The sequence below is a fragment of the Thunnus thynnus genome, chromosome 4 (assembly GCF_963924715.1).
Source record: "Thunnus thynnus chromosome 4, fThuThy2.1, whole genome shotgun sequence".
Lineage (NCBI taxonomy): Eukaryota > Metazoa > Chordata > Actinopteri > Scombriformes > Scombridae > Thunnus > Thunnus thynnus.
In genome coordinates this window covers 3,996,375-4,015,676 of record NC_089520.1, presented here as the reverse complement: position 1 = coordinate 4,015,676, position 19,302 = coordinate 3,996,375, and the positions used below count along the sequence as shown (strand labels likewise).

The window sequence follows — 19,302 nt, the reverse complement described above, 5'->3', positions numbered from 1 at the left end:
AGGGCCAGATTTGTTTGCCCACCACTGATATACAGTATGTGGAGATGATGCTTTTATTGTGAAGTGCCGGATATGTTGCTGGTGTTCAGGCCGAGAAACCAAAAGTGTTTTTGGATGAAGCAGTGTAGAAATGTCGATATGATACGTATTGTTGAAAGGTTGATATGCTACGTATTAAATGTATTAAAGCGTAGAGATTCAACGTATCCGTGGTTTTCAAAAACGTACAATGCCAACATTTTATTTTGATGACTGGGCTTGGGATATACATGTTACCTGTGACCCACTATCAATCAGACATGGGCATTGTACCTCTTCTAGCCATTCTACTGGTCCCCAAGGCTCTCACACTAGATCTGGGGGTATGGCTGTCTCCTCAACTACCTGCATATTTACACTAACTGTCTGTTCCCTGTTGTCTCTCATCTGTGTGAAACTTTCTTCATTTTCAGCTGCTGATCGTTCACAACAGCAGCTCCTTCCTGTTTAAAGTTTAGACTGGGGTGGAGCCATCAATCTTTTGATGCATCGCTGATTATGTCTCTGCTCCAACTTCTGTTGCACTAACTCTGATTGGGATTCAGAGTTAACACTAAGTTAGATATGACTGCAGGCTTTTACTGAGGTGGACTAGACACCTACTCTTTCTGCTGTCCTTCACCTGCTGCTCACTTTAAACAACAAGTCTGAGTATCCTATCATGTCCTTTGTGGGGTCTGACAAAATTTCTCTCAGGCAGAGTGGAGATATCAGGTTTTCATCCCAACATCCTCAAACAAACTGTTTAATAGATTTGTGTGAGCTTGTCTGTCAGACATGCCTGTCTTTTGTTGGGAGGGGTGGGGACCTCTGAGGTGTTATCATAGATCTACTAAGTGTTTTGATTTTTATCATAATTTAGGAGCTGGCATACTATTATACCTAGAGGAGGTTAATAACTTTAGATGTGGCTTCATTACTGCTTCAGATGTGGGAAGGATGGGGGGAGGGGTGCAGCGTGTCGTCTCCATCCTGTCATGAGAAGGTAAACACACCACTATAACCGAGAAACTTCCTTCTTCTGAATCAAGTAAATTCAAGTTAATCAAGTAAATCAAGCAATAGTTGCAACACACCACCGATAAGATACTTTGGATGCTGATATTCATGATGAAATATAACATTTTTGCTCCCTCTACTTCAAACTTTTTTTAATAACGTTAAGCACGATAACCACATTAACTTTCAAAACTGAGGAAGTAGTTTCATGGTTTTTAGTTCCGTTTTTTACTCCCCCTCCTCTCTGTGCTCACTAGCACTCAGGTTTCAAATTCAAAGGGCTTCAGTTAATTTGTGGAGATGATGCTGTTATTGGTATCACTTTCTGATAAGGCATCCTTTATAAAGGGTTTATAAACATTAATAAAAGGCTTAATTAAAGGTTCATAAATTCTACTACTGTTTATTAATGACTTTTAAGAGCTGATCACTTATCAGAAAGTGTGAAACATTTACAGCTATAAATGGTTATAAGCCATTAATTAAAAGGTTTGTGTCTCACATGTTCCAAGTTATCATGTCTGAAGTTATATTATAGTCATTAATGAAAAATTAAATTCTACAGTTATAAATGTTCATCTGGATGACCTGCAGCCTTTCCAGAAGGTAAGTGGTTGAACATCGGAGGTGTCGTCCTGAAGAATGAAATAAAGCAAAAGTTATGGATGTATAGAAAGGAGGGATTTTTCACAACCTGGCAACCCAAATTTATGTTTATTAATGGCTTATGAATTGCATAACACCTTTATATAAGGTGTGTTTTACCCAAAAGTGGTATCCTGTGATTTTGAAGAAATCACCCTGAAAAGGATTGTTTTGCTGCTGAAGTGCAGGTCAGGAGGAACAGATTACAGATATTTGTGCAATAACAGGAAACGAACAAGTCTACGGTTGGATTTCAGGACCTTTTACTTCTTTTTCTTTTACATCTCAGTACTCGGCTATTATTCACAGGTATTTTCTAAACTGTGGGAAGAAACAGTGACACACTGAACTTTCGGCTCCAAAATGTGCCACTATATTGTGCCAGATATTTCTGTTGGAGGGCCAGATTTGGTCCGCGGACCGCTGTTTGCCCACCACTGATACACAGTATGTGGAGATGACGCTTTTATTGTGAAAGGCCTGTTCCGGATGTGCAGCTGGTGGTGAAGCCGAGAAACCGAAAGTGTTTGTGGATGAAGCAGTGACGCTGTCAGGAGTGGCTAAAGCTTCGTTATATAGAGATGTCAAAGTGATGCTTCATCTCCAGGTGACAAAGACAACTATGGAGCTTCTTCCTCTCGTGTGTGTTTCTCTCCTGACTTGGTCTGGAACAACGTTTGCTGATGAAAACGGTAAGAAAACGAATCACTTCCACTGATAATCAGACTGAATTATGTTTATTAATTGTATTTTATTTAAAATGTGTAAATAAATGCTGGAGTCCGGAACCATGCAGAATAAAAATGACTGCATAGTTAAGCGGGTAGATGACGTCATCACCTGCAACTGTGACATCAGCAAGTATCTGATCTTAATAATCAGTATATTAATATGTATCCTAATAATGATCACAGATCAGTGTTAAAACATCACAACACAGGTGATGTGATGTGATTTACAGTCTTATAATAAACCTGCTCAGAGTTTAGATGTTTATCATAATTTAGGAGCTGTCATACTGTTATAAGAGGGGGTTAATAATTTTAGGTGTGACGTCACGTCTGCTGTGGATGTGTAGGGTGTCGTCTCCATCCTGTCATGAGCCAAACCTGACTGATAGCTGCAACACTGATGCTGATATTAATGATAGCATTTAAAATGTGTGTACTCGATATTTCAAGCGGTTTAAAAAAAAAAAAAAAAAGCTGAAGTAAAATAAGAAGTGAAGAAAGTCGTTTCATGATGTATAGTCCCGTTTTCCGCTTCACTGTCATCATGACTATATTCACATACAACCAAAGCAGTGTATGAATACTGACATGAACTCACAGGTTATTCAAATCTAGAGCTGCAACTAACGATTATTTCGTGATCTATTAATCTGTTGATTATTTTCTTGATTATTCAATCAGTTGTTTGCTTCAAAAAGTATCAGAAAATGGTGAAAAAAGTCAATGTCACTGTTTCCAAAAGCTGGAAGTCCACAACCCAAAGATATTCAGTTTACTGTCATAGATGACCAGGGAAAGTAGAAAATATTCACATTAATTAAATTAAATTAAATATTCAGGATGATTAATCGATTATCAAAATCATTAGCGATTAATTTTTTGTGGACTGACCAATCGAACTAATTGTTGCAGCTGTATTTAAATCATTTCTCTTTTCCTTTCTTTTATAATTCTTTACATTAAGAGACAAAAGGACAAAACAAAGAAAGTAACAACCACAAATTAAACAGAAAAACAAACAGCATTTAATCTTCATGTGATCTTGCTGAGTAGTTTTTAAATAAATTTACAATGTCAGCAGGTGTTCAGGTGACTCAGGCAAATGGGAGGTATTTAATGTAGCTTGTAGTTAATTGAGTATTTTGACAAAAAAAAATGTGAAGATCACTCCAATCTGTAATCCTATGTGTGGGTCCCTCCTACACTAAATGTTCATATGTTTTTTTCACCAAATTATAATTTCTATTTTTTTCAAATTAGCAGAGCTACTCACTGCTGGTTTAGATGTTTATTATGATTTATTTTTATTCATTAGGCTTTATGACTTAGTTTAAATAAGTTTCACTTTGTTTAGTCCCTCTCCTCTTCTTTCTCCGTCTCGTGCTCTCTCATTTTTAAGGTAGAAATACATTTCAAGGTTTGTGTGGTTATAATAATCTGTGTGTGGAGACAGAGATAGTCTGATAAAAATGATCAGTGTTTTGATCATATTATTTGATCATAATGTCGAACTGTTTCACATACAAGTGATTTGTGGTTTACTATATTTTGTTTAGTTTCTACTGGAGAGAAGCACTGTGAAACCTTATTAATAGTTTTTGTTTGTTTGTTTTTTGCCCACTCGGGGGCAGTGGAACAAGCTGAAAAAACATCTACATATTTTCACTTTATCACAAACATGTAAACAAACAGTTGCCTATTTACACATCCAGCAGACATGCAGCAACATTAGCCTCAGATAGAGAAGCATTTCTGTAACACTTCCAACGGATCAAACTGGAGGTGAATGTAAATGTAAATTAATAATTGTTTTCCTACAGCAACTATAAAAAGGGAAACTGAAGTGCTACAGAAACCACTTGACATGGATCAAAATACAAAAACAATAAAGTAAAAGAAAGATAGAAAGAAAGAAATACAATTAAAGGCTAAATTATATATATTAAATAAATAGACTAACTCAAATATCTGATGGATCCCAATCAATAAATCAAATCAATATAACCATAACTGTAATATACTATTTACTGAGTATACACTGTTAAGTTATGTTAATATACTATAGTATAGTACCCTGCACATTAGTGCAAGTCAGGTGGATACAGAATATGCTAGAATTAAATGTACCTTGAAACTTGAATTTACACAATTTATATACACATATATAACAGTACAGACTACTTTAAAGACTATCAAAATATGAATCTGAAATATAACAGATGTGATGGATAATCTGATAAAATAAAAGTCCAGTTGAGCAGTCTGTCCTCACTGTCAGAGGAGGAGTCTCCTCTCTCGACACAGAGAGTCATTGTATAGTCTGATGGAGGTTGGCAGGAATGACTTCTTGTAACATTCTTTGTCACAGAGGAGCTGAAGTTCTCCATGATGTTTAACAGTTTGTGCAGCATCCTCCTCTCCACAACGAGCTCCAGTGTATCCAGAGGAGTTCCCGCACAGAGCCAGCCGTTCTGATTAGTTTGTTCAGTTTGTTAGTGTCCCTGGATCTGATGCTGCTGCTCCAGCAGATAGCAGCAATGAATATTGCACCTGCCACAACAGACTGGTAGAAGATTTACAACATCTTGCTTCACACATTAAAGGACTTAAGCTTCCTTAAGAAGTAGAGTCAGTCCAGGTATCTGTATCCCTCCATCACCTCTACCCCCTCTCCAAATATTTTAATGGTATTTATCCTAGCCATGTTCCTCCTAAAATCCACCACCACCTCCTTGGTCTTGGCCACATTCAGGAGCAGGTGGTTATGCCCACACCACACCACAAAGAGGTCCACCACGTCTCTGTACTCTGCCTGATCTTGTTTGTATTTCAATGCAATGCTACACTCCTCTCAGGTCTTTTTTGTTTTTTTTTCTCTTTACATGTTTGTTAGTGATTGCTGTATGTACATGTGTGTGTAGATCTGCCGCATCTGATTTGATGAGGGTTCAAGTTTTTCAACTTACCATTGCGGGTTGTTGTGTAATTTTTCAGTTGCAGTGTGTTGAGGTCACTGTAATCTGACTACTGACTAAACTGCTGGTAAACTGGTGCTTCAGAGTAACTGAGGTGACACATGTAAATGTGTTATCTGACTTTATGTTTTATCTTTCAGGCGTCAGTGTAGCCGTGAAAGAAGGAGGAGCTGCCATTTTACCCTGTTCCCTCAGCACCAAGGAGAACATTGAGAAAATGGTATTTGACTGGAAGAAAGATGGTCAGAAGGAGGTTTTCTTCTATGATGCAGGCAGTCATTACAACAAGGGTCGTTCAGGTCAAGATGAGCAGTTTAAAGGACGGGTTTTTCATTTTGAAAATGACTTGAAGTACGGCAACGCCTCCATAAAAGTCCAAAATACTAAGATGGCTGACAATGGAACTTACACATGTAATTTCCCAGGAAAACAAATGTCCTACATTACACTTTTTGTAGGTGAGTATTACTATAAAACAGTTTTAAACACTGATGCGACTGGTTTAGACTTAATAAATGGACTCCAGTCAAGAGCCTTTTCACCACCTTGTTGTGAAAAGGTTGATAGTTATATTTGCTGATTAGTAATTAAACAACCACGATGTGATAGGGACCAAAGAAACTTATCCTTCTGCTTCTCATGTGTTTCTCTTTCTCCCTATTTATTTTAACCAAGTAAGTATTATGTGTGTGACAGGGAAATACACACACACACATACACACACACACACACACACACACACACACACACACACACACACACACACACACACACACACACATATATATATATGTATATATATGCACACACACACACACATACATATGTGTATATATATATATAACTGTAATAATATCATATTAAGGGGGGAAAGGTTAGTTATACTGTTGTTTAACAAAGATGAAACAAAACAAACAGTTATTATATGTTTACATATACAGTATGTATTATATGTTTGAGTCTGGCTCCTTTCACCATTTTTCCGCCAGTTGTGCTTCTTATAATCTGAAGAAATGTGTCAGTTTTTTCATTATAAGATTTCTTCAACAACTCCTCTTTTAACTTGATATTAGCAGTATTTTATGTCACTTACCATTGCACTTCCTTCAGAGATAGAGCACCATACAACTGATAGAGACATCATATCTTAGTATTTGTTGTAACACCTTACAGACCATTGCCCAATATGTGAATGATCTATATCAAATGATCCACACTCTCCCCATCTGATGTCTGTTTAACTGCTTACATTTCACCTTCGTTGTAATAAAGAAAAAAAAAAATCAAATTTCCCTCTTCTTCAGCTAGTGGATGTGTGGTGTATCTTGAAGATGTTTTTACAATACTTTAATCTTCTCTCAGTTTAAATATGATGATCTGCTCTTGATGTGGTGAGGTTATATGTCAGGATTCTCCACAGATTTGATGTAGCCATCAATTATCAACACACTTAATGCAGCTAAAGTAACATGTTAATAATTATTTATCAATCAGTGCCATGATAATGAGATAAGAATAATGTAGAAAATAATTGTATAGGCCACTTATTTCTTTCTTCTTTAAGATAAGCCATGCATGTGGTTTGTTACAAAGCCTTTTATATGACTGATGAGCTGTGTGAGAGCAATTTATTCAACCAACAATGCTAGCCTTAGTGAGCCTGATAACTTATATATGTATTCAGTAAATAGGTGGAAAGGTCTCAGGTTTTGTTTGCAATATCACATTTCTGGCATTTTTTGCATGTTGACATAATTCTGACATAATTATTTTGTGTTTTCCATTTTAGATCCTGACCCAGAGCGCTATAAATTAACCTCTTAGGGCTTATTACACTTATGTGCATCTGCACCTGTTTATAAATCTCATCTTTCATAGTTTACAACCCAAAGACCAGGAAGAACTAATTTGTGTCCTTTGTATCACTGCAAAGCAAAATCTATGAGGTTTTGTGTTGTTTGTTAGTCTTATTTCCTGCTCTAACATAGATAAATCGGTGGAGGATCAAACACAGGAGAGCATAGAGGCCTTACTGTTCTTTTCTTTCACTAAATAATTTGAAAAAGGTACACCAGTCATAATAAGGACTACCAGGCTGAAATTCACAGGATATTTCCATCAACATGTCTACAGTATCTGGACCAAATTTCAGGTTAATAGACAGAAGCGGCTCTGAGATATTTCAGAAAGAGCAGTAATGAGCATCTCCAGCAGATGGCTACAGAGCTCTCTAAAACCTCTTTAAAGTTAATAAATAATGATGATAAATATCTTTCATGATGCTGAAAAATCTCCCTAAATGTTAAATTTGACTATATAGAGAAGTTCTTAACATTTAGAGAAAAATTTACATATTTATTATCATTGAATCATGTCTCCTTTCACAGATAAAACAGTTTCTCTCTTGTGTGGGTGTCTCAGCACCACAGAAAGTCCAACTACATTAACTTCCATATGTGGTTCGGCAGGTAATTTTAATAGCTACAAACTTAGAATGTTTTCACGGTGCAGAGTTTCCATTGGATGAAAGCAGCTGTCAATCAAACACATGTTGAGCTCGCGTAAGGATGCGCTCCTCTGATTGGTTGATGGAGTTAAAAGTCTTGAAAGTTCGTCACTTTAGTTCGCAGCAAGATGCGGATTGGTTAGTTTTGTTGCTGGGCGTTTACTGATCTCACTGATACTGAACATCATTGGTCAAATCTGTCATTGATCCGTTAAATTGACCAAAATGTCGTTGTTTCGGAAGTTTGTCGAGCTGCACTAAAACCGGACGAAGGAAATAATTCACGTTTATTCAGGTTATTTTTACTTTCGCTTGAATTTATACGAGCTGGATTTAATCGGTGGATTTTTGTTCTTTAAAACGAGCCTTCGTTAGTTTATGAATGTCTGTTATTAAGCCGATAAAAGCCTTTTAACTGCGGTGAGACAGGTTAGCAGGTAAATTACTAACTGCCAGCTGCCGTAAAGTGTGACGCTGCTGTTTTTATGTCGTAAATCCTAAATTTAGACGCTTACATCGGTTGAAAAAACGAACATTTAAGCTTTCAACGAGTCATATTACGTGTGTACTGAGATGTACAGTCAACATGAACATATGTAGTATATTTATTTACTATTTTTACATGTAAATCTCGGGTCGCATGCAACCTCTGCGCTTTAAAAGGTTAAAAGACAGAACACCTGAAAACATCACAGGTGAGTCCTGATTGTGATGACGTCACTGACCTGTACATCTCCATGTGCTGTAACTTTGGCTCCACAGGTCTGAGTGTCATTTAAAAAACTGTAAATGTTTACTTCTGAGACAATTAGGTTTACAGATAGACCTCACTTGAATGTCAAGTTAGACTAAGGTTAGACTCAGGTGCACGTGGACACGTTTAAACACGAACATCTGTTTGATTTGTCCACATTTTCCTTGTTAGACGTATATAATGATAGCAAATAAAGATGATGTTGAAGTTGCATTGATCACGTGTAGGCACTGCTCTATATTTTAATAATCCTGAAATAATCTGTATCAAAATCAGTCCAATTTATCTCTGTGTATCTTAAATGATTGATGAGACAATGAGACATTGTCCTAAGTGGATGCAGCTGTCCAGTTCAATGGAAAACCACATCACAAGCTACTAGAGCTGCAACGATTAGTTAATTAATTGATTAGTTGAATAATTCATTGCCAACTATATTGATAATCGTTTTGAGTCATTTTTAAAGAAAATTGTTTCAAGCTTCTCAAATGTGAATATTTTCTGGCTTCACTAGTCCTCTATGACAGTAATCTGAATATCTTTGGGTTGTTGGTCAGGACAAAATAAGACATTTTAGGACGTCACCTTGGGCTTCAGCAAACAGTGATCAACATATTTCGTTAATCAAGAAAATAATCATAAGATTAATCAATAGTGAAAATAAATGGTTATTTGATTATTTTTTTGATTAATCATTTGGCCTATAAAATTCTGAAAAATGTCAATCACTGTTTCCCAAAGCCCAAGGTGAGTCCTAAAATGTCTTGTTTTTTCCACAACCCAAAAATATTCAGTTTACTGTCATAGAAGACTAAAAACATGAGAAAATATTCACATTTGAGAATCTGGAATCAGAGAATGTTTGTTTATATTTTTTCCTTAAAAATTATTTTAATAGATTAATTAGTTCTCAAAATAGTTGAGATTAATTTTCTGTCAGTTGACTATTGAATTAATCGACTAATCGTTGCAGCTCTAATTGTAGTATATTATTCTGAGAGGTGTTTCTAATATTTAGTCTACCTTCTATGATATAAAATGCTCCTTTTATTTTTGGTGAAAATAAAATACTCATCAGTGAAATCGTTCATCAGCTTCTGTTGGTGACCAAGAAATAATTGGAACACATTTAATGATCAATTTTCCATTTCTGATAGTAAGAGACTGTTGATCAAACATTTCTCAGTGACACAATGATAAACAAGATATTTTGTATCTGAATTTTGTAAATGACCTGAATGTTAAAACATGATGTTTAAACATGATGGGATGTTATTGTGCTTCTCTATTTCTCTCTTTCCCTCTGTGTTTTTCTCTCAAATTAATTATTAATTGTTCTTCATAAGCTGTTATTTATACTATGTTTACAGGTGCAGCTCCCAAGCCATACATCACAACACTTAATGAAACAAAGGATGGGGTGCTGCTGCAGTGTGAAGTTCAAGGTGCTTTTCCAAAACCTGAGGTAGAGTGGAAGGACAGTGATGGAAACATCCTTCCTGCTGAGAAGACACAGGTTTCTGAAAACGATGGCCGCTACAACATCATCCTCCAAACTACTGTGAACAAAGCCGGCCGCTTCCGCTGTGTAGCCACACAGAAGGAAATCTACCATCAGATTTATGCAGAGACATATGTTCCTATCAGAGGTGAGTTTTTTAAAGGCATATTTTATTCTTTAAATAACTTACATTTTTCATGTGTTATTATTTTTAAATGTGTTCAGACTGAATGCAAAGCTCAAAACTGCAAATTGGGATGAAAACACATTTGTGCAAATTGAAATTGTTTCAAAACTGAGTGAAAAATTCACACTTATACTGAAGCTCTGTGACTTCACTTCATTAATCAATAGTGATAAGAGGATCAATGAGAGGATCTGGAGTAAAATAATTAATAACTCATTCTGAGATCAGTCTGAACAGTTACCAGTAACACCAGACTGCAAAAACACTCCTACAGTCAAATTCACAGAAATTAATTGAGTCAAATGTTGACTTTGTTCACTCTGAATGCATCATTATTAATGTTCTTTATGTGGGATGTGACTGTACATTAATGATCATACATGACAACTGCATGTGCTGTACATGATACACAGTTATATGCTGATTATTATATTTATGACTTTTGTGAAGAGTTTCAGAGAAAAAGTTTGAGGACAGAAAGTTTGATCATTGAGAAGTGAAGTGCAACATGTTGTACACACATGCTTATTGATTCTCAGAAGCTGATGATTGAATTATTATGTATCAAATTTGGTTCTGAATGTCAGAGAATTTCTCAACACTAAAACTGTTCCTCACATACAGAAAATAACCCCATGTTGATATCCAATAATATTCCTAAATCTGAGCCCCTTTTTTCTACAGTTGATGCTCAGATTCAGATTCAAATTCAGACAACTTTATTTATCCTGAAAGGGCAATTCAATTCGGCAGTGTACCCAGACCATGCATAAGAAAACAAAAAACAATCAAACAAAAAGCAGACAGATCTATGCCAGAGACAGTCAGTACACAGGTACTCATAGACATGTAAATAAATGAACAATAAATACATAATAAATAAGTAAAATCCTAGTCCAAGCAATAACAAGCCCCAAAATGATTAGTTAAGACAGTAAAACTCCACAAGTGTGGAAATATTATTCATTCCATTCCATCATACTGTTATCAAAGTTTAACAGCCTGATGGCAGAAGGAATGAAAGATTTGGAAAGACGATTTGTCTTCACAAGTGGTGCTGTAAAATGACGGTCTGAGGGCATTAAAATGAAGTCGGAGGACAGGATGTGGTCAGATTGGGAAATTATTCCCCATGCTTTTTTTGACCACCTGCCTCTCCCACAGAGAATGCAAGTCTCTTTGCTGGATACCAATTATCTTAGAACAGACCCTCACAATATTGTAGAGGCAGTTCTTGTCCTTGACAGAGAGACGCCTTAACCAACAAATAAAAGAAAACATTAAGATACTTTCAATAAAAGACTGATAGACAATATATAAAATTTCCTTGTACACATTAAAAGAATTTAACTTCTTTAGCAGGTGAATCCTCTGTTGGCCTCGCTTCACAATACTCTGTGTTAACATCAAACTTCAGTTTAGAGTCGAACACAGTTCCTAAATACTTGTATGTGTCAACAATCTCAACATTGTCACTATGGATAATACTTACTTTTGGTTTTCCACAGTTCCTCCTAAAATCAATAACAAGTTCTTTTGTTTTCGACACATTAAGGTCTAGGAAGTTTTCATCACACCAACTGACAAAGTCAGGGAGGACACTACCATGGTCAGACTCTGAGCCTTGAAGAAGAGACAGAAGTACCTTATCATTGGAAAATTTCACCAGATAGCTGCCCTCTCTATGAGACCTACAGCTATCTGTGTACAGGATAAAGAGAAGGGGTGACAAAACACAACCCTGGGGTGAACCTATGTTTGAAGCCAGTGGATTGGACATAATGCCATTAACTAGAACACTCTGTTTCCTGTCAGTTAAGAAGTTTAAAAGCAATAATAAGAACCGATCAGGTAATTTAAAATAAGATGAGAGCTGGTCTATTAAAATATGTGGCTGCATTTTATTAAAAGCAGAGGAAAAATCTGCAAATAAAAGCGTAACATGAGATTGTGGTTTCTCCAGATGTTTATAGATTTATTGCAAGTTGAGATGACGACACAGAACAAGAACTTCAGTGTAGATCCACCAGCTGTCTGAACTGTGTCTGTTTTCAGTCAGTCATGTTAAGATTAGTTTCCTGTAGTCGGCTGCTGCAGCTGGTTCTAAGTTCAGACTTAATGTGACCAGTTATAACAGAACTGGTTCCAGTAGAGATTTATTCATCACTGAAGTTAAACCACAAAAACTAGTTCTCATGAAATATTTACACCTAATGACACAACCAGCCTACAACAGAATGGACAATATAGTTCAAGACGTAATAAATAACAGTCAAAATATTTATCTGACAACAATGTAAAGTGTTGTAGTTTAGAGTTACAGTAACAAGCTCCACTTGTTGTCAGACTGTGAAGAGTGATAATAATAATAAACTGAATCATCATCATCACAGATTCTAACCAGCTCTGTTCCAGTTCAATATGTCTGAATGTTAAAGACATCAATGTGATTTATGCTAAATATTGTTAATAAATAAATTACTCATTAATGTTCATTAGTTGTGTTATTTTCCTCTCATTTTAAATTACATAAATAAATATTATTCACACACACAATAAAGAAATACACAAACTGTATCTTACAAAGTATTAATAGTTAAGTTTTCTATCACTTGGCCTCCTGAAGCTTATTTTTAGCCACACTGGTGTCGTGGCTCTTGGAAGGCAGTGCTGATTGGTCCATCTCTTTGTCCAAACTGAAATATCTCAAAAACTATTGGATGGATTCATTCATGTCCCGTCAGGATGAATCATAATAAATATGATGATTCTTTGAGTTTTCATTTATCACCAACATCAGGTCCAAATTTAACTTGTCAAATAATTTGGTTCAAGCAAAAATACCTGAAAAACTAATGACGTTCCCATCAGCCTCAGCTGTTTAGCACTGATTAGCAAATGCTAGCATGCTAACATGCTAACAAACTAACATGTCAACCTGATAAACATCATCATGTTAGCGTTGTCATTTTTAGCATTTAGCTCTTAGACTCTTCGTCTGTGTCTGAAATCACTTCCTCATTCACTCATTCAATATTCCCTTTACATCCATAAATAGTAATAAACTGATTTCACTCATCATCATCATTTATCTTCATCACTGACAGCTGTAGAGTCTCACAGTGGTAATTTTCACATTTATAAAATGTGGAGCTTTGTGTTGTGAATTTGTAACATAAAGTAGTGAACGTGTCATGGACTCTACTTTTTTATTCCTTGGTGAGAATTTAAGTGGAAAAAAATAGATTAATATATAAAATATAATTAAAAATGGATTAATGTACAAACTCAGACACTCAAATAAAATGGTGGACAGTCAGTATAGTGCACTACATAGTAAACAGGAAGTGATGTCAGAAACAGCCTTCGTCTTGGTTTAAGTTTGATTATAAGTTGTGATGCTGAAATGAATAATAATAAGATAATAATAAGGACTTTACTAGTAAAGATATTCATTATGTTTTAAAGTTTCAACCTGTTACAGTTAATCACTAGTCTGAAACTAATAAGTTAATAAGAAGTTAGTAAATATTTCACACACAAACCCAGTAAAAGACAAACAGCTGATGCAACTCAGTCCTGAAGACAAACATCAAAACACCACATGTGGTGATTTACAGATTTAAATCATTAAACTCGTCACAAATACAAAAAGGTTATGAAACTGAAGAATGAATGTACCACAAGTGAACTAAAACAGACTGACGCTCACTAAGGAGCTTTAATTTAATACAAAAAGGTTTTGGGTTTAAAAATAGTAAAACTTTATCTTCATCTATTGCAGTGAGGCTCGTAGATGACAAACATGTTGATGATCATGTGACTTCCTGACGCTTCATTCACTGCTTGTGGAACAGCTGGATGTTGGTTCATTACAAGCAGAACTAACTTCAAATCCAGCATTACGTTGTGATTATAAAAGTGAAGATTAATATGAAAACAACAGGGAACCTTTCTACATTCTGACTTTTCCATCTGAGTAGAATCATCCTCCTCTGTCTGGACCTGAAACCAGGAGTTCACAAATGTTCACTTCTCACATTCACCAACATTTGACTTGTGGTTTATTTTAATGTTACATTGCACAGCTCACTAAAGTATGTAGGTTAATTCACTGGATCATAGGAGCTGTATGTATGTTATAAACACAAGACTGTAACACAGACGACACTATATGACATTATAATGTGATTATACACCAGTGATTTACAGTCAGGTGTTTGTATATTTCTAAGTGCTGTCTGGCAGCTTCCTCACAGCAGAATTAATGTGTAAATAATCTTCTCAGCAAATAAAACAACAACCTCTCTCTTTCTGTTTCTCTCAGCACAATAATCACACTGGTAGGTTTATTATTGAACGAGCAGAGTGTTTAGATACAAAAAAAAATCAAAAATCAAAAATAAATGATCATACTCTCCTTAAACATTTTCCAAATTACAGTATATTCCAGCTTGATAGTTAATCAAGTTTTGTTTTTTGAAATGGAAGAATTGCAGCTAATCTGAGCGTTAGTGTCAGTGTCTGTAGCCACAACCTGAATATGAGATCTGAGCATCATGAGAATGTCGACCAGAAATTTCTCACTGACACAATTTATGAAACAAGAGGTGTGAACAGGCTTTGAAAACTCAATGTTTCATATTTCATTACAGTTTTTATTTCATTATATATCAGTTTTGACAATATTGTTGAAAATAAAAGTCTGGACACCACTTAAAGTTGTTTTTCTAGTTTATATTACTTTCTGAGATCTATACAATACTTTCTGTCTCACTAAAGTAATAAGAAAACTTTTCACTTTTAATAATATGCCTCCAGTTCCTCACACAGGCTTATTATTAGAATTTGAAGTCACAGATCAACAGTTTAACAGGCTGAGTCGTCCTCCTCATGACCAGTAAACTCATCTTTGACATCAGTAAAGTGTCTCTTTACACACAAATGAAGAATATGGTATTAAAATGTAGGTTTACCTCTTGTCTCATTAGAGCTTCATTTGGTTCATATAAAATATTTGATGAAAATTGAATCTTAATTTGAATGGATTTTAGGTTTTAGGAGGAATTGAGATTATAAAATATGAACAAACCTGTAGTTTTTAGTTTAAAACAATAATGCTCTCCTTCCTGTGTGAGAAAATAAAAACCTCCAGTTAAATGTTTGATCAGCTGCTGTCGGCTACTAAAGAAGAACTACAACTAATCTGATGGTCAGTTTTTCATTCTGGCAGCTTGAGACTGTTGATCAAATGTTTCTCACTGACACAATTAAACTCTGATAACACAAAGGCTCAAACATGCTTTACAAGAACCTATGATTCATATTTTATACACAATGTTTATATGACTTTAGTGTGATAGAAAATACTGTCTACATCTCAGACAACAAATTACACCTGATTTCATTTTTATTTTTGTAGCTCAAGAAACTGAACAGAAATTCAAGTTTTGTCCAAACTTCTTCACTGTATGTGTCTCTGTCATGATATGAGTCAGAAATAGTGTTTGCAGTGGTGATAAGTTACCAAATATTTAGTTGAAACTTGTTTGAAATATGTTCTATCAAACATTCCTGAGATGTGTAGTTAAGGCTGATGTGCTTTTCTATTTCACTGTTTCTCTGTTTTTCCTCTGAAATATGATCATATACAAGCAGAGACAGGTTGAACAAAACATCCCAGTATTACAGTTCATGTCTGATCCTGTAATTGTTCTTGTTGTTCTAAAGTTATTGTTTTGTACTTTGTTCACAGGTGCAGCTACAAAGCCATATGTCACATCACTTGATGTAACAAAGCACTGGGCACTGCTGCAGTGTGAAGTTCGAGGTGCTTCTCCAAAACCTAAATTACGCTGGCAGGACAGTGATGGAAACATCCTTCATGCTAAAGAACCAAAGGTGACAGAAAGAGGAGACGTCATCCTCCAAACTACTGTGACCAAGACCGACAACTATCGCTGTGTTGCTACGCAGGAGGAAATCAAACATCAGATTTATGCTGAGACACACGTGTATATCCATGGTGAGTTTCTTCTTAATCATATTTTAATATTCAAATGATTTTAATTATTAACATGTTTTTAGTTCTGAATAAATTTCAATGTGTGCTCAGACTGAACACAAAGTGAATGAACTCAAAGCAAGTTGAAAACATTTTAAACTGAGTGAAAACTTCACACTTACACTGAAGCTCTGTGACTCCACTTCAGTAATGTGCAGAGATAAGAGGGAGAGTGAGAGAGTCTGGAGGAAATAACAAAGACACACACACACACACACACACACACACACACACAGTAAGTGTGTACATTCTCAGCCAGTTATAGTAAACGTCTGTATGTTCAGTACATTAAGTTTTTGTGTTGAATAAACACAGACTGTAAAAACACTCCAGCAGTCAAATGACCTTTGTGTTCAGTCTGAAACTCACAGTATGAAAACACAAGTTATTCCATCTCACACTATAATATACTATATCACATCTGGTCACCACTTCTTCTCTCACTGGCTTAGAGTGAGTAGAAGAGGTAACAGGTCATTATTTGACCTGACACTGGTTAAACTGGAGTTATAGTGGGTGAACTCCACTTGTTAAACTATGATGAGCGATAACATGAATCACTCAACATCACAGATTTTAATTGACAGATTAAATTGATGTGATTCACTTTAAGTTAAACTACATTTAAAAAAGATACGACAATAATAACATTAAACTAAATGAGTCAGTTATTTATGTTATATAGTATCATCTGCAGCTCAAAGTGATTTACAACAAAATAAATTAATGCACCAAGTGCTTCACATGAAAAGAACATAAAAACATGTAAAAAACATTAATGTAACATAAAAGGGAAAATAAAACCTACTTGATAATATTGATAAAAATGAGATCAAATAAAGTGAAAGTACAATACATAGAATGTGTACTTCAGTGGTGATAATTTGAGACTTAATAAGTGAAAACATGTGAACACAATCTGTAAATCAGCACCTCGGTCTCTGAAGCTTTAAGCAAACAGAACCTCCCTTTTCCCAACAGACACAGACTCACCAGCGGTCTTGATTATCAGAAATAAAACCTCTTTCAGTTGATCCCAGAACGTCTTCCTACAGGTTGAACCTCACTGTGGCTCTTATCTGTGTCGGCTGCAACCCAAAGCTGCTCCAGAAAGAAACCTCCCTTAGTGGTGCTGTGAGGATTAAAAAACACACCATACAAAGTCATATTCAGTCTCCGTCTGTTTGTGTGTTGTGTTGAACATGTCATTTACATCCTCTGCTCCAACTGAAATACACGTCATAGAGAAGTCAGAGACTGTGATGATCAGCTTCTTCTCTCTTCTGTTTAAAGTTATTTCATGTAGCAGAGTGCAGTCATGTGAATGTGGAGGCAGGATCTTTGTGAAATCTGAGGCTGTGGTTTATTTTTTCAATCAGTTCTGTTAAATAAACCTGTTAACAAAGTGTTACCTGTCTGTCATGTTGATATCACACAAGAATAATCATGTTTTCCTTTTTCCTTTTGGGTGGCATCTTAAAAGACACAACAGCTGAAAACAACTCTGGTGAGTCTTGATTTTAATGACTGATCTCTACATCTGCATGTATGTGCTGCAAGTTCTGAATATTATTCAGAAAAATATTTACGTCAGTAAACCTCAGTGTGTTAAACTGACTGGATCATTCTACTTTGTGTAAGGTCAGACTAATATTCATCACTTACAAGTGACATATACCTACATGTTTTTATCTTTGTTCAGAGGTAAAGTGGTACATAGTTCCAGAGGGTTATAAAGATTGTATTACTATTAAATACTACAAATGGTATTTAATGTGCATATGACAGGATGATTTGTCTGTGCAATAACCAATAATACTTTAATAACTTATCTAAACTGGTATCAATCCAGTATATACTGGATCAGTGTGTCTCTTGATACTTTGACACAGATAAATGCATCAATCTAAACTGTCCATCACAATGAAAACCAACTTATATAAACTCAATCACTTTATTAAGTTCACCTCACTAAAACTAATGAACTCTGATGAGTTTTGTAATGAATTCCACTTTCATGAAGGTTTTAATATTCAGGTTTTTGTTGTAACTGTTTTAAGAAAGATGTTGATTCAATGCAGGCTGTGTTTTATAATATTGTTTATAATATTTAATCTACCGTCACTCACATAAAATGCTGCTCTTATATAAATAAATACACTCCAGTGAAATGTTTCATCAGCGTCTGTTGGTTGCAAAATAAGAATTACAATAAATTTGATGGCCAATTTTCCGTTCAGCAGCATGATCAAATATTTCTCTCTGACACAATGAAGAGCTGATAATATAAGAGGTTTATGTACCTTTGACAAACATGTTTAATATTTGATAACAAGTATTTATATGTAGCATCATCTGATATTTCACTCTCACTAAAACTATTCTAAACTAAAACATTCCTTCATAATAATAATAATAATAATAATAATAATAAAATCATGTAATATCTGCTGAACCTTTACAAAGAATCAGCAGTTTAGTTTATCATCAGTTTATCATTTGGCTGCTTGAATCTTATTTTCATAAGTTGTGTTACAGGTCGTGATGCTGCAATAACTTCCATGTTTACATTGTTGATGGTTGATTCTGATTGGACGCTGCAACAGATGTTTAGGAACTTTGAGCATGTTTAACATCCAACATGATAACAGTATATAAATAACAGAAAACCACAAAGAGCAAAATATGTTTCCTTGAACTAGAAACTGAAGTCAAACTAAAAACTAGAAGCAAACTGTAAATATATCCAATGATAGATCCTGGTAATAATATGATACCATGAAGACACATATAGGCTTTGGAACTGCAGTGATTATTGTAAAATGTCAACTTGAAATGAATAAATCTTCTCTTCAGTCATTGTGCTGCAGTGAGAATACTAGACATGACAAACATGTTTGT

General features: G+C 35.2%; 1 protein-coding gene across 1 annotated transcript in view; it reads left to right on the top strand.

Moving 5' to 3' along the window:
• Window positions 1-2,176: 2,176 nt before the first annotated feature.
• The window catches only part of LOC137180919 (hemicentin-1-like), a 215,344-nt gene continuing 198,218 nt past the window's right edge, over window positions 2,177-19,302 (top strand). Inside the window, exons 1-4 of the mRNA XM_067586224.1 lie at window positions 2,177-2,375; window positions 5,530-5,847; window positions 10,020-10,298; window positions 16,093-16,362. Coding sequence (XP_067442325.1) covers window positions 2,276-2,375; window positions 5,530-5,847; window positions 10,020-10,298; window positions 16,093-16,362 — 967 coding nt within the window. The 5' untranslated portion in view covers window positions 2,177-2,275. The remainder of the gene's footprint in view (window positions 2,376-5,529; window positions 5,848-10,019; window positions 10,299-16,092; window positions 16,363-19,302) is intronic.